We start from the raw sequence: 16,964 nt of genomic DNA, 5'->3' as shown, positions 1-16,964 counted from the left end.
ATGGGACTTACTCCCTTGATCACTTGTTTTTTTTTTCTTCTTTTTTTGTAATCGTAGAAATCAATCTAGAAACAGGCAGTCTTTGGTGAAGGGGCCAGTAGGCAAGGGCTTAACCAGTGTTACCTCCGGCCTATCTCGCTTTGTCTCATAAAATGAATGTTGTTGGCACTGTCTGCGAGCTCCAGGTACTGCTCCACAGACAGGACGAAATAGCCGTCGTAGCCGGCCACCTTGCCGCTGGAGAGCAGCTGTTGCCTCTCAGCCTCCGTCCACGGTCGGCTGCCCTCCTCTCCTTCCAGCAGCCGGCCCTGTTCTCGTGCCCACGCCTGCTCCACTGCCCGCTGCCTGGCCAGCTCCAGCACGTGCTCCCTGGCCTCTTCGGCCGAGGCGCCGTAGCGCACATTCAGGCACAGTGCCCCCTGCTGCAGCTGGATGTCGGCCAGGCGCCTGGTCCTGCCGCCGGCCGACGAGGTCATTTGCGATACGGTCACATTGACGCCATTCTCCAGTATTCGTCCGCCACCGCCGCTGCTCATGACGGCCAGATCCTCCTCAAGTGGTCCGAGCTTGACGAAGTGGTGCGTGTCTCGGCCGTCCACGGTGAAGTGGAGGCCTGCTAGGTACACAGCACCATGCAGGATGGCGGCCATGCGGCGGCTGTCCTCGCTGGCTACGCCTATGACGTCCGCTGTGGCCACTCCATTTTTGATGGCAAACTTGATGCCCTTGCCGAAGATGGAGGAAAGGGTGGAGAATCGTGGCGTCTGGTCCAAGCATTGCTGCAGGTGGCCGATGGGTGGAATCATAGGAAGCCTCTCGAGGGAGATGAAGGATCGGAGTTGCCTCTGGAGCTCACACTGAATACCCAGGACCACCTGTGAGCACAAGTCAAGACCACAAGACTTAGTGAAACCATCATAGGAATATCAATATCTAGATCCTCCCGTGTTACCACAAACACATGGATCCCTAACCCAATGAGTATTACAGAGTGTCTTATCTCAGGCTATGTTGTGGGATGTTACATCATATAACTATTGACCTGTTTTTCAATGGCTCCATAATATACAACGAGTTGCCAGTTTACTAGGTATACATAACTTGCAGCTACACCCCTAGGCCATTTGTATCAAGAACACCTAATATACAGGTTCAATTTGTAGGTGTAAGATTGTAGCCCAACTGTTCTAGCATTTAATGCCTCACTGTGCTGGGTTTACAATAGGCCTGTAACAAATGTGTAATTTTAGCTGACAATTAACTGCCATGTAAATAATGCAATTAACAATTGAATTTTTTCACCTTTTTTCCACTGTATGCAGTTATTAAAGCACAAGCCTACAGTAGGAAAACTGGCTGATTATTGATCTTGCTTCACTAGCTGTCAGTTAGTAGCCCCCAACTGATGACAGGCACAGCTTGAGCTCATATAAACAAATATTACTCAGCATTAAAGGCATTATCACACCATTATCACACCAGCCCAAAAGTCAGAACTTCTGTTGTTTTTGTAAGACCCATAACGTTTCAATAATAAATGCATTTTCTGCTTTTTTATTTACATGCTTTTACTTCAACTCAAGTGATAAAAAAAACGTCCAGTTTACTTTCTGTTGTAGTCAACTTAAATATTTGTAATCAGCTCAAATAAGGTCCTGTGACCACTGTTGGCTGGTGATCACTGATGAAGGGCTAAAGGATGACTAACACAAAAAAGGGTTACAGTCATTAATGGTATTAGTGTTAGTGTCTGTGCAAGGCAGGCATACTTAATAAACCGGCAACTTAATCCTCTACTGCTACAAATGTATTACAGAGTGTAGAAAGAGATCTTAAGTGTTTCCCAACTTAAGTCCTGCATAGCCTGGTGGGACTATAGAACTTTTTGATACAGTTGATATAGGTTTATTGTTATATAGACTATTCCAGCCATTAAGTACATGTTTTGCATTTTTCAGGACATATTTTTGAGGAGATTAGACATAACACAATCCACTTGCATGGATAGCGGGAAGCAGAGAATGTAACCAACTTTGGAAGTTTAGACAAATTTGCCTGCAGATTTATTTGAAGAACAGAAAGCAAATCTCCTGAAATGCTGGATGCTGTAATAAAAGGTGGACACACTAAATACTGAATTATGTGATATATTCAGTTTTTGGAACGTCTCTGTGATTTTCTGTTTCATTGTTGTTTTCTGCTTTTTCCTTATGCTGAAAAATGAATAAATCATATTTAATGGCTGTTTTTGGAAATTCAATAAATGAAGGGAGGGCTATAACTTTTGCACAGCACTGTTGCTATTCTATACCACCAAGAGCATTCAATACAGTACATGCATTCATAAACATTCATAAACAAAACAGTTACAGTCTGAGCATTTAGGGCTTTAAAGCATTATTAATAAACTGACTGTTTGTTCTTCCATTTAAAGCTTTGTCTATGAATTCTGAGAGGTGATCACAGCCCCAAAGAGTTTTAGAAAAGTGTATCCCCAAGGCTTTCACTGTCATGACTGTGCTGTACAAGCCAAATGTAATTTAGAGTTGAAATCAGGAAAATGCAAAAAATGTACTCCCGTATTAACTATACAAATGAACATCTTGCTTTATCAATTTCTGGTTTATTTTTTGCTTGGCATATTGCTTTTAGACAGATATGCATGTGTACATTTATACATGTATATGTATGTATGTGTATGGACATAAATATTCATGCAAATGTACACACACCCACAAAAGCATTGCAAAAGGCACTTACTTTACTGGAGTCCCAATCCTGGGTTTTGGTTTGAGTCTTCATCATCTCGTAGGTTTGTTCCATGCCAGCCACATCAGGCTTAGGAAAGCCTGGCACAATGTTATGGAGCTGGAATCCAAACAGCTGGAGCCAGCTGCCAATATCTGTTCACACAGAACACAGATGAGAGTGAAAAGCAAGTAATTGGTATCAGCATCAGATTCCAATAAAAGTTATACAGCTTCTCCAAGATATTGAAAAACTCACTCAAGAATACACATAATACTCTGCTTATCAATAGTTTCACAAAGTATACTTAAAGGGGAGTTCTGTAAGATTTTAAACACTGCTGTGTAACACCAAAACAACAAACAACCTCTCTTTCCATTCAGCTGTGATTTCTCTTGTGTGCTCATACTGGTTGATGCATAGACAGGCAAGATTTAGGTACGTTTTTTGGGTAAGACACTGCAACAACAGAATGCTAATTTAAAACTTGTTACCCAAAAGATCAAGAAGGTTCAACATTAAATCTGCTTTAAGTATTACAATAGCATATACAGATTTTTTAGATGTTTTGATGTTCTAAATCTTTATGCATTGTCGGTGTGCATATACTACAAGACGCAAACACTGCATTCCAGGTTCAAGCACTGATTTTGAAATGCTCTTTTACCTGTAGTGAACTGAGTGACCTCCTCAATGTTTCCCACTGGGCAGTTGTTCTTGAAAGCATAAAGATTAAAAGGCTTCGGGTTGGCACTGAGCTCACTCCACAAGTTGTAGTCGGGTGCAGTCCACCTGCCGGCCACCACGTCATAGTCCCTCCGCCCAAAATGGATCAGCTTTGTCAAAGGATCATATAGCCCACCGTGGAATCCAATGATTAGCTGGAAGGATGGGTTGGAGTCCTGATATATGTCCCCATAAGGAGTGTACAGGATCTCTTTGACGATTTTCCCTCGACTGCTGAAAATGGCCCGTGGAGTGCCAGTGTTATCACAAGCCACATAGTATTCCTCACCACTGCTTAGCTCCATGGCAATGATGTGGCCCTGGAGGTCATAGTAGAGGGAGGTGATTTCAGAGCTGCTGTGATTGTACATGTGTGTGACTCTTGTCGGATTGGCTAGATCAGCATAAAAGAACTGCAGATGCTGGCCGCTGCTGGATCTACTAGCCACTCGCCTGCTCAGACCATCGTAAAGGTAATGGACACTCTCCTCAGTGACTTTGTTGTAGACCTTTGTGAGAAGTCCGTTTGAGTTGTAGTCAAACATGTCGCTGCCCCTCATACGGAGGAAGCCATCATCGTCCATTTTGTACTGGATTTCACCCAGCCTGGTGATGCGATCACGGAGGTCATAGCGGAGAGGAGTTAGCCTAGCACTGGTGCCATGGCTGAGGAGGTTGATGTTGCCATTAAGGTCGTAGCTATAGCGCCACTGAGGGCGGTCGTTCATCAGGACAGTTTGAAGCTGGCTGTCAGCATCGTATTCGTACGAGTATCGCGTGATGTTTCCCTCCACTCCAACACGGATGTCGCAAATGATGGTACGACCCATGTTGTCATACTGCACCGTCATCCAATAGGCGATTGACTTGAGGATCTCGTACTGGACCTCAATGACCTGCCCATAGGCATTGAATATCTTGGTGTGCTTCATGGCATGGGTGGTGATGACCTGGTTGAGATCATAGTTGATTACGCTAAACTTGCCAAACTGCTCGATGCGTCCAGATACGTCCACGTAACGGTAAAGATCAATAGGAAGGGGGGTCTCATTTATCATGGCCTGCATGCTGGTTACACGAAAATTGTTGTAGCTGTAGTCGAACCGAGCATTCACCAGCCCCTCCTCACTGAATCGGAAAATCTGACGGCCAACAAGAGGACCTACAAAGAGAAAAACACTAAATCTAGACAATGCTTTAGAAAAAGCTAAAAGCAACACAGTGTCTGAAAACTGAATCAAAACACGTCATCCTAATGATGTGTGAATCTTGCATTCCCGTCAGTTATTATGTAAAGTAATAACCTTATAATGTTCATCATTAAAACAAGACATTCAACTCCGCGGTAATGAAGGGCTTTTAATTTTGGCAAAGCCGCAGTCTTCAACTCATCGGCAAGAATTATGTCAAAATGGAAGAACAACAATTATGATGGGTAAACCAACAGGGCTTTTAAACACAGTACATTAACTTTAAAAGCACCATAAATCAGGTTCTCAGTTCATATGGCTTTTAGCTGTTCTCCTTTGCAATTAAGAGCCACGACTTGCAATAAAATTGATCTGACATGATTCAAATGACTTTTGTTGCTATTTTAGCATTAATGGTTGGCTGAAAGCTGACCAACCAAAACATGAAATCAGAAGTAATGCAAAATGCACGAAGAAAAGTGGAACCTACCCATGTTTCCAAGATAAAAGCTAAACACACAGAGAAGCTCATTTCCAAGCCCTGTTCATCGGCATAACCGGTTCCTTCTCTTTGTCACCCCCCCTCCCTTTATTGTTTGCCTTCATCTGCCCCTATTGCTTATTTCAGCCCACAATTAGCATTATCGCCTCTTTCAAAAGACCCATTTTGTTTGAGTGAAATGACATCAGTTAAAAGGAAGGTTAAATCCAATTGGTTCAGAGGACAAAATGATAAACCAGTTGGCAGGGGTGCTGGGGCACAGAGATTAGCAGCACCTGACTGAGGGGAAAGTACTGTGGGGCGGTTTTATAGGACGCCAGAGCTGACTCTCGAACTCAAGGGAATTGTTTATCGATACAATGAACCACCGCTTTAGGGACCAACTGCTGCTCACAAAATGAACTCATCACAACCTGCTGTTAATCAGGTTAGGTAGTCTAAGACAGCAAAAATTAGCCTTACATTTCTGCTGAAGTTATTAGAGATATGGACCCTTAAATTGTAATTACACAGGGATTGTTTACTACCATTTATTTTAATGAGCACATAAAATTAACCAAGAAATTGAGGGCTGTAAACAAGGCCCTGCTCATAACAGGATATATATTATGGACACAGATTACAAAATATAGAACTGCAGTACAAAAAAAGGTCATGGCATTCAAAAAACGAGATAATTAGCATGCTGTTTAACACACGTAACAAATGTTAGGCAATGTAATACTCCTCTGAGAGACTGTAGATGATTATGAGCTCCTTGGCTTTGTATATGCCAAACAATGGCAGCCAATGCTTGGCAGCATTGCTTCTACTTTGCCTTAGTTTCTCATAGCATAAATAAGAAATGACCCAGGGTTGCCATTAATTTCAAATCTGCTTTTGCAGCCGAAGGTGTGAAAATAATTCATGCCGTGAGGGGTCCCAATTCATGAACATGCATATCAAAAAGAAACATATGCGAAAAAGCAAAGGTGGAATAGTCTCCAGTGGCATTCCCTCATCTGTCAAAACTGGAATTTAGAATGAAGGCCAAGTTTAAACAGAATGCCCACCTGTTTGCCTGTATCTGATGGTGCAGACAAAGCCTTCGTGCATCAGGTGGATGGTTTTGATCATGCCTGAAGAGTCGTCGTAGGTGAAGGTGACCAGAGTGGTGTCATAGATGATCTCAGAGAGACGGGCCTGCTTGGTGTACTTGTAGAGCACCCGCCGGCCTGTGCCCAGGTAAAGCATTTGCAGCAGACGTCCATCCCGAGCAAAGTCCTGGATGACGGATGCCTTGCTGTCCGGAGGGCTGTAGATGTTCCTGTAGTAGCCCACTGAGAGCATGGACTGCAGGCTGTGACGCACCATGCTAGGCATGGTCACGGCCAACAGGCGGTCTGTCTGGTCATACTCAAAAATGTATCTGCGCTGGCTGTGCAAGAGCAGCATAATGGACTGTAGACACAGAAGAGAAATACAATGCATTCAATTATTTAATGCTGAAAAAAGTTTAATGTCCTGGACTTTCAAGGAATCAGACCAACCTTTCTGCATAATTAAATTATTAAGATGTAAATAAAGTCATTCAGAGTGATTTTTTATGACATCAGAATTGAGTCAGAATAGTTCACAATGGTATTAATAGGAACGAGACACTCAAAGAATTTAATGTTTCTAAAACTACCTCACAGAAAGTTACGAATGTGTTGCATAAATGGTGAGACATTGTTTTACAACAGTTCTGAGTTATTTTTTAAATACATTTATGGCAAAGAGGAGTTTGCGCGTTCTCCTCGTGTCTGTGTGGGTTTCCTCCGGGTACTCCGGTTTCCTCCCACCGTCCAAAGACATGCAGGCCAATTGGACACGCTAAATTGTACCTAGATGTGTGTGTGAGTGAATGTGAGTGTGAATGTATATGTCTGTCTGTCTGTCTGTCTGCCCTCTGATGGACTGGTGACCTGTCCAGGGTGTATCCTGTCTTCCGCCCAATGACAGCTGGGAGAGGCTCCAGCACCCCCCCACGACCCAGAAGGATAAGTGGTTCAGAAAATGTGTGTGTGTGTGTATGGCAAAGAGCTACATGCAGGGCATTCTAAGGCAAAATACCCACTATTTACCACTACTGTACCATTATCGACATTATATATAAAAACTTATGTAGGTTCGCTGGCCATTTTATTTTGCAAATAACGCTGTTTTTAGGTTGATTCTTATCAACTAATCATGTAAAAATACCAGCATCAGTATTCTGACATCAAAACACTGTGACACTCATATGACTTTGTTTACACAGTCATATGTAAAAGTTTGAACACCCCAGTCAGTGCAAAATTTAATCGGGGTGCCCAAACTTTTGCATAGGACTGTATATCAATGATTGAATTATGCAGAATTTTTCAAAAACCTGTCAAATTCCTTTTTTAGGAGTCAGGAAATCAGGTAAATCAAAGCATGCAAGGCAGTTTAAAAATAATTTTCAAAGTTGAGGAAAGAATCACATTTAATCACAATTAACCCTTTAAGACCAAAGCATAAAAGTCTAGGCCAATCTTTCTATCTATATGCATTATATTGTTTCAGTATAAAAACATATAACAGGAATTCTCTACCTTCTACTCTTGTAATTGCTCGTCTTTGTCTGCCTTCAAATCTCAGCTAAAACCTTCCTTTTGTCTTCTCTTTACTCTTCTTGATTTTTTTTTTTGTCAAAGGCGCTATATAAGCTGAACTTATTATTACCAGTGGAATAATACACACACACACACACACACACACACACACACACACACACACACATATATACTGTTATCTGTTGTTATATAGAATTCTCCGATTTGCTACAAAACAAAAACAAAGCTAACTGCCACTGACCATCAGTTCGTATCAGCTGTGATCTAGTAGGCTAACAATACAGTAAATAACATATATATAATAAATAACAAATAATACAGTATTGTACATTGTATTGTAGATTAGGTCTGGGATTTTACAGTGAAGTGTGACACACCATACTACAAATTCAAATTGTCAGAAAGATCAATTTCTTGACTTTAACAAACAATTTAAAGCTTGCTGACATCTTAAAAGGTGGTACAGTCATTCAAGTTTAAAGCCATTAAAATGGAAGTAAGCTTTTTTTGTTATTACCTATCTGGGTAAACAGAAATGACAAAAACACCCCGCACTTTGGAAAAAAAGTCTCTGGGCTTTGGCAAGATGTTTGCGTAAACATCTGCTACATGACACAGAAGGTTTTATTATGATCAATTTTAGAAGACACAACAAAGCAAAATTAATATTTTTATATGGTATAGGCATCAGCAGGGATTTATCAGAGAATCATTCTGAAACACTGAGTATGACTCATTTCAAACTTATAAGTGTAATATATTTGCTATAAAATTAAATACGCAAGATCTTTCCACTTGCACTTCCCTTGAGAGCCGAGCCATGTTCCGTACCAGAAAATGCTTATGTGAAACCTTTAACAATGCTGAAAAAAATCTAATTAAAGTACCTTTTCCACGAATGAGTAGCTCCAGATCTTGCCGTTGACCCAGGCTCTGGACACCACCCTTCCGTTGTCATATTCCAGTCTTTCAGACCAGTTTCCACGCTGAATGTTGGTAACAAGGCCTGTGGCTGAGTAGGTAACATTCACCTCATTGTATTTGCTACTCGGTGACCACAAAATGGGCCGGCCCAGTTGATCATATAGAATCCTGAGCGTAAATTTGCGATGGTCATCATAAATCTTGCCCACACGTGTGGCCTGGTCAAAGTCTATGGACAGCAGATTTCTGTTATGGGCCTGATGGTGAACACAACAACAGGGTAAGGGGTGAAATCAGAGAGAACATTTAGAACTTTTTAAGACACAGATTAAGACGAGTCTTGAAATAAGGATTTATATTTGATTTGATAAATAATTTTTAATAGTTATGCTCTATTGAAATCCTTCTCAGTGTTTAGACCTAATCTGTGTCTAGTGACTGTAAGAATCTAAAGCGGGTCAGTGAACTAAGCAATAAAATACTGCCTAAATAAGAGCTAAAACCACAACCAGAGAGGTGGATAAAATACAAAATACAGAATAAGCAGAAAAACAAAACTACACAAACTGCATCTATACTTATTTTTGGTCAAAATGCCAGCTACTCATATTTTCCGTCTAACACAAGTGGAACTAATTGACATTTGGCACTTTGTCATTTTCCCTTTCCATTAAACAAAATGCGATCAATATCAGAAGCCTGTGACATTCTTGATGACTTTTGACACTTAATATTAGAGCACTGGAGGGACTTCAACTGTTGTTTCAGGCATTTACTAAAAACATTAGACTTGGAGGAAACTTTAGGCAGACGCTTTGAGACTTTTTTCTATCTCTGCTTCCCACTAAGTGGCCGGGTGGGCTGTGGTTTAGTATGAAACAGACGTTGATGATGTGGCAGGATGGAAGACAACCCCTGGGTGGGGGCGGGGGGCTATAGGCAACTGATGATGCGTACCCGTAGCCTGCGCTCATAGGCTGTGTGGTTGCTCTTGGCCTGCTCTCGCCTCTGCCTCCATTCAATGAGACTCGGGCTGTGCTCACTGGGCAGCGTGATGTTGCACTTGCTGACAGCCGGGTTGACCACTCCGGCTGACAGGTGCGGCTCCGTGCTGAGGGCCACGTCCATGCCGCTGGCAAAGGTCACGTGAAAAGAGCCGTCGGAGCTTACACGGTAAGTGTTCTGCGCGTGGTCTGCAAGCAAGAGTGGTTAACGTGTGAAAAAGTGTGGTTCGACACCTAAGCGCACTCATAATGCAGGCGCAAAACAAACACGGCTAAAGTGATACTTTTGTCTATCAAACGAAGACAGTTCTACTTCTTTTTTCCCCCTTTCTTACCACTTTGATGTCCTCTGTGTCAACAGAGACAAATTAACACACTGTCAAGCCTGAAAGACAAACTGCTGAAATGCTTTTGGCAGACAAGAAAGCATGAAAAACTGTTTCCTGTTTTTGCCTGTTTTAAGTATGAAGGAGGGGGTCTGCTGTTTCACACCTCTGCAAAATCTTCTCATAGACTGAAACACAGCCATTTGGCTTCATACTTTCCTCACATGAATGAATGGCACAACTGTTCATGTAGGTATAAACAAAATGTATACACATTATACATAAGTAAGTACAAAACTATCACAGTGTTAATTTTGCACCAGACTTTCCCCCCACCTTACAGAAAATGGAAACGCCTGCCCAAAATTAAACTTGCTTTTTAAGGTCAAGCCGTGGGACTATTTAAAATTTATTTGGGTTGGCAATTTCCACAACTGCAGTGTCGGAATGATGAGGGGTGGACCACAACAGCTATGCCTGTAACAAAGTGCTCACTACATTGTCAATGTTTGATAGACAGAAGTACTGCCTTAGCCCTGTTCGTTTTGTGCATGCTATTATTCTGTGAATTCCTATTAATAGCCACTGGTGCTTGAACCAATGAACTTGAATCCGGCTCCCTGTAAAGAAGATCCTGTGATGTGGAATTCTGAAAACAAAAGCGCAGTGTTCTCCTGTGGAACTTGATCAGTATTCAGAACAGTGTTGTTTAATTTGATTTCAAGGAGAAGCAGTGGGAGCAGAGATAAATGATTAATGAACATAAATAAATGATTTTTCTAATAAGAAACAAATCAACGGGCATGTTCAAAATGTCGGCTCACAAATGACAATTCAATTACCTTTTCATGAAATATACTGTTGCATGTAGTGGTACTACAGTTCCAATGGCCTATATACAGTGCATAACTGTTGAGGGCCACTGAAGCAGAGATGCATAAAGACATCAATGCTCAAGAATAAATCATAGCATTTGGCCATAAGGAAGCCTATCAGATTCTGAACAGAGCACCTCACAATTCCCAGCAGGATACAGCCACAACCCCAAGCCAACACTGCCCAGCTGAGAGACATACCTTGGCGGAAAGTGAAAATTGTGTCGGAGGAGGAAAAGTTGGTGACTGTGACAAAGTTCTCTGAGTTGGAGCTGTCTACTTCCACCCGCACCGACTTCTCCATGTTGCCGTGGAAACTGCTGACTTCTCCAGTCGGGAAGGTGACATTGATGATGTGGCCTTCACTGTTGTACCTATTCAGACAAAAGTGCTTTCTTACCAAGGGTGTTACGAAGGCATTGTAGCACAGATCTGATTTATCTGACACAAAAGGGCAACTGAGACATTTCATCATCGACTCTGGACATTCGCTGAAGGGTCATTTTTAGGGAAGAGACGTATTTTGCTGAGCTGTGGGGCTCAATTACCCTTGATCACTTTAAAGATATCTATATGTGACTTCTGAGACCACTGTCAAGTCATATTTCAAGAAACAGTGGGCCCCAGTGTCATAAACAGATGGGGGCTGTAAAGGGGGACAGGTGACATTATGGAGTTTGAAGACACCACAAGATGGCACTGAAAGTTCACACCAAAGCTCACTTGCTCTCCGAAAGAGGGGCAGAAATATTCTGTTAGTAGCAATGATCTCAATGCTGCTTTTTTTTCCTAAATGGTAACAAAACGTATGCTTTGAATGGATACGTTGGTGAGAAGAAGCCTGCTTGTATGCACTGTAAGAGCTGAATGAAAAGAGAAAGAGGGGGGATGTGAAACCATACTGTGCCTTCCACATTATGCTAAGGCGCACTCAACGTGTGCACTCAATGTCTGTTTTAAGAGCTATGCCTCTGAATGAGCTGGAAGGAGTTATTATATAAAAGCGAAGCCTTACTCATACACTGTGGTCCAGGCGTTCTCATCGCTTTTGGTTGCTAGGAGACCGGTGCTGCCGTGGTAAGTGAGCTGGGCAATGTCATGGCCTTGGGCCGAGACCCTCTTAAGGACTCGACTGTTGCTGACGGTGAGCCAGTGCACCTGGCCCCTGGGCGCCACTAGCCAGAGTGGCAGGCCATTGGCATCCCGCCTCACGTGGACAGCGCTGCCATCCCGCCCAACCACTGCACTTAGCTGCCCGTCAGCTGAGTAGCTGAAGTTGTACAGGTAGTCTCTTGTGATCAGGTGCTTGGTGTGGAGATGTGTGCCATTCAGGCTGAAGAGGTAGAGCTCCTGGTCCACCACAGAGGCGATCTCATAGAGGCCTGCAGCATTGGGCTGTGGCCGGTTGACGCTCATGGCACGGATGCGAATGTTGCCCAGGTCAGCGATGTAGAGTGTGCCATTGGGCGCCACTGCCAGCGAGGACGGTGCTTCCAGTCGAGCGTCACGGGCGTAGCCACCATCACCTGAAGAGATAAATCAGAAGATTTGAGATGAATCAAAATGGATGCTTATTTTGTCCTCCCACAGACAGCTTAAGGTGCTTTTCTCTTCCCTTATCTGGGCTCCACGGAGTGAGGAAAGTTATTAATTTATGGCTGGCTTGATGGAAAAGAATTTTTATTCATCAAAAAAGCCTGCTTGGTGTGGGCGCCGTTTCAAGAGTGCTTAGCGGTGGGATCGGGGGATGTTTTGATGGGCGGGTGCGTGCTGACAGCAGGCTAGAGGTTTGGGAGCCAATGGGGAAGGAGGCCATCCTCGAGGGACTGTAGTGTGACGGACAGAATGTGTTTGTGCACAGAAGGGAAATGGCAGATGAAAGCCTCTGAAGAGAGTAATCATCTGTTACCAGCATGACATGATGGGAAATATGCAAAATACCCAGGGTGAAATAGTCACTGTTCCACCCTATTGGTTTAGAGAACATCCAAGACATGGAAGACTTTTTAAGATATTTTTGCTGAACAACACCCCCACACACTCTGAATTCACTGATATCGCCCTACCTTTAGCTTTAACAACTTCTAATTTCAGAAAGATATAAACTTTGCTTTGCCATCACAGAGCAGTGAAGGTCAGACACTGGTGTAATTTCTGTACCTATTACATATTATGTCCTTGACTTTTAGGACACCTCCAAAGAGCCATTTGGGAAAAAGCCATTGTTGCAAATGGAAAAAGCTATTAATAAATTGAAGCCTCAGTATCAAATAGTTTGTGACACTGAATTCCCATCAATAACTTAAAGCAGAAGAATACATTTGGACCCCTGGGAAAGGAATGGATGTTAATGAACACTGCCATTAAAGTGAATTTAGCCTCTGCACTCTAAATGAATAAAGCAATCCCACTAACATAAAAAGCTCATGAGTAAATCAAAAACAGACTGCAAGGAGATTTGAATTAGGACAAAGATAATCGTCCTGACCGTTACGTTCTCAAATCTTTCCCTGCTTTCCAAAGGACACTATCCATTATTTATCATTCCATCTTGAGAGACAGCCATAAGTTAAGTGAATAATAAATCAAATGATATTTCTAACTCCAAAAATGTAGAACTGGGCACTTCAAAGGATGGGAGCAAAGAAAACAATCGTCAGTCTTCTCTAGGAAGTTTCTCTGGAATGTTTGATAGGTTTGCTGTTTTAACTATATGCAAGTTTGCAATAAAAACCATTTTTGTATCACCATTCATCATTAAAATGCAGCTTAAATCATCCCCACTCCCACTGTAGTGGCTAAGTCATGACATGGAAAATAAATTGAAAATGGCTTAAGAAAAATCCACAGTACTATTTTTAAACTAAAAGGACTTAAGTCTTGTCTGTCGGCGTACAAGACCATCAAATTTAAAGCAGGTCCAGTTTTTGGAAATGAGTAGCTAGCAGTCCACTCACCAGAGAAGCAGTCACAGTTGGGGTCAATCTTGCAGTCACAGTCGGTGGGGGCACCAGCCACTACAGAGATTTCCCCATTGGTGGTGACCTGCTGTATGCGGTTGATCTTCCGCTCGTCCGTTTCTGCGATGTACAGCAGACCCTGATGGGACACAGCTATGGCCTTAGCTGCCTCCAGCGTGGAGTGCACTGCTGATTTGCTGAGCAGGAAATGGTCAAGGCCCGGGACTTGGCAGTGGATGGGACGGCCAGCTACGATGCGCACCTTGAGGCTTTCAGACACCTGAAGCACAATGTTGTTGTCCAGGATATAGAGGGAGTTGTCCATGGGATTGATGGCCAAGTCTGTCGGCCATTCCAGACGCACCTGCATCCAGGAGACATGGCTTATTTTTCAAGTGCAGTTCACCTCATGATAATGTGACAGTACAGACTGGAACAGAGAGCTTCTTCTTTAAAGACTCAAAAATGTGTTTTTTTAAATGCTTAACTACTCATGGATAGCTTCTAATGATTATACTGATTTGTATCAAATGTGTTACCATAGCACTCTTCCCTGTTCACTTTTCCCATTGAAAACACAGGCTTTTTCAGTATATCTGCAAAGAAGTGATTGTGGGCAGCTTAGTTTTGTGCATCACAAATGACCCTGAATTTATCATGGTCCAATGTACTAAAATATGCTAAAGAGAAGATTATGACACGTTGACCAAAAACTTACAGCTACAGAGATTACCGGTTAGCTAAAATAAATAAATGAAGGTGGTATTTAAGGTAACTACAGAGTGGGTTTTACAGTATATTCAGTATCTATCTAATAAACATCTGTCAAATATGGTGTGTATGACTGTCTTACTTGCAGGTAACAGTAGCTCCGTGTGCTACAGCTTCACACACTGTCTTTGTTAGCACAAAGATCTAATATTAGCTTAGCAAGTAGGCCTAAAAAAATTTGTGGTTCACCAAGTCTTCACTGATGCAACTGTTGAAGATAAAGACTCAAAGGTGAAGCAGTGATTTTTTTGTGTGTGTGTGCTGAGCAGTTCACTACTCCAATTTTGTTTCAATTTTTGTTTATATGGTCCTTGGCAGAATTGGAGGTTAGCATTAGCTCAGTGAGCAGACTAAAACAGTTTTGTACACCACAACACAGGTTTGATATCTGCAAGTTTAGAGGATAAGGACTGAATCTGAGTTAATGATTGGCTGGGTGACACAAAGAACGAATCTAACCTGTTCTGTGGTGTTTTTACATAAGTTATTTACCTGTTAAGCTAGTGCTAGGATATTTAACTCTACTTTGTTTTTCTTAGCACTAGCAACAGTCATTCAACTTGGTTTAATGTTTAATGGGTGACGATTTTAAGTTTATTTTCTGATTATTAATGTTACTTCGGGAGCTTATTCATTTTTGTTGCTCCATTTCATCTGTTCAAACCACAGAGACTATGGTTCAAATGTAGCCTGTTTTGCCCATCGCCAAAGCTAAAAGGCACTGCATCCCCATTCCTGGTGGGGGAAGGAAAGGAAGGCGTTTGGAAACTGGGAGGCAAGAAGGTGTTTACAATTTGTATAATCATGCGTATTCATAAATCTTTGCATCCTTAATGAGTTATGGTTAAGGGGTGGTTAAGATTTAGGGATGCTGCTGGGCCAAATTTATTATATTCCTTAGCTGAACAATGATACATAAAATATTTAACAATTTATTATTCAACATGAATTATTTATTTATGGATTAAATTATGACTTTATGGGTATTTTAACAGCTCATCAGGTGTTAGACTCTAAATTAGCAAAATCGAAATTGAAATAATTGGAATTCATCCAGCTCCTTGCATTTGCAAGCAAAGGTCAGTTAACAATGTCCAGTCTTTCCATTGTTTACCCAACACTGTCTACAATGCACCCTTGGATTCTTTCCCCTGCCCCAAATGTCAGGTAATAACTGTGATCACTGCCAGTTCAAATTATAGCCCTATGTCATCTGAACCAGGTAGGGGCTGCATTAGTGGGAGGTCAGAATAAATGCAGGTGGGCAAGAGACATCTCCTACATGAGTGAGGCCTGCTTCCCTAAAGATTGACGAGCTCCATGGGTGAATTAGTAAATAAATAGAACATGCTAAATTGCAGCTGACAGATTCAATTATTCCATCTGTCAGGAAGGCTGAGAAGCAGGGGCTTCTCGGTCAGAATCCCATTATAACAGGGAATGATTCATCAGGACGAAGCAAGGCCCCCATCGTGCCACACCAAAGAGGAGCTTGTAATTTATGCTTGCGCGGACAGCTATTGATCATATCCCGCTCTTCTTTGCTCATCACAGAACGGGAAGCCCTGGTTTGGCAGGCACTCGCTGGGATATGGGTCCTCTCCTAGCTTTGGCCTATTCCCTGCTGATGCTAGGTAGTCCTCAAGAGGATGCATAGTGGGAAAGGCACCTGCAAATCTTAACGTGAAGAGACTTCAGCCAAAGAAGAGGGAATTGATTCCACTGTCCAAGTGTCTCTGTCAATGAGTACACGAATGATAGAACATATCATACAACAAGTCTGAGTGTGTTGTGGTGAAATGAAGCATGCACAGAGAGTATACTGTCTTTGGTTGGAGGGATTAATAATAAACATGTACATCAAACACTGAAAAAAATAACTCCATGCACCTAAAGAGCACAAGAAAGATCCTGCACAAACGCACAATGCAGAATGTAACGTTAAAAGTACCTTTCCATGGAACGTTGCGTATGAAGGTATTTAGCCATACAGCTCTAGAGGAGACCTGAAAGTGTCCACTACAGCTCCTTTGGTAAGAAGTGCAAAGAAGACCATTGTGTCTCATTCATTCATTATTCATGTGACACTCTGCCAGCTCAGAATGTCTCTGAAGGCTTTGATCTGATGGGTCAGTAATCAAACTTTAATAAAGTGAGAGGCCTCCCCTGCACTTTATACGAAGCCCTCGTTACTTCATGAGGCAAGGAGGGAGAGCCGGGTGGTTAAGCATGCCGAAATAAATAAAACAACACCAACACTACAACTTTCCAGCACTGAGAGAATAGCTGGGTCTGCACGGGGTGTGATACTCCACTAACA

The 16,964-nt window shown here is 42.3% G+C and overlaps 1 protein-coding gene across 1 annotated transcript in view; it reads right to left on the bottom strand.

The window, feature by feature from the left end:
• Positions 1–40: 40 nt before the first annotated feature.
• LOC118807259 (teneurin-1-like) overlaps positions 41–16,964 on the bottom strand; it is a 280,336-nt gene continuing 263,412 nt past the window's right edge. The window contains exons 24-32 of the mRNA XM_036569223.1: positions 13,871–14,237; positions 11,929–12,439; positions 11,115–11,287; positions 9,666–9,901; positions 8,672–8,965; positions 6,219–6,606; positions 3,416–4,636; positions 2,761–2,903; positions 41–875 (exon numbers count right to left, since the gene is read on the bottom strand). Coding sequence (XP_036425116.1) covers positions 120–875; positions 2,761–2,903; positions 3,416–4,636; positions 6,219–6,606; positions 8,672–8,965; positions 9,666–9,901; positions 11,115–11,287; positions 11,929–12,439; positions 13,871–14,237 — 4,089 coding nt within the window. The 3' untranslated portion in view covers positions 41–119. The remainder of the gene's footprint in view (positions 876–2,760; positions 2,904–3,415; positions 4,637–6,218; positions 6,607–8,671; positions 8,966–9,665; positions 9,902–11,114; positions 11,288–11,928; positions 12,440–13,870; positions 14,238–16,964) is intronic.

The sequence above is a fragment of the Colossoma macropomum genome, unplaced genomic scaffold (assembly GCF_904425465.1).
Source record: "Colossoma macropomum unplaced genomic scaffold, Colossoma_macropomum, whole genome shotgun sequence".
In the NCBI taxonomy this organism is placed as follows: domain Eukaryota; kingdom Metazoa; phylum Chordata; class Actinopteri; order Characiformes; family Serrasalmidae; genus Colossoma; species Colossoma macropomum.
The sequence above is the reverse complement of the archived record's forward strand: the minus strand, read 5'-3'. Positions and strand labels throughout refer to the sequence as shown.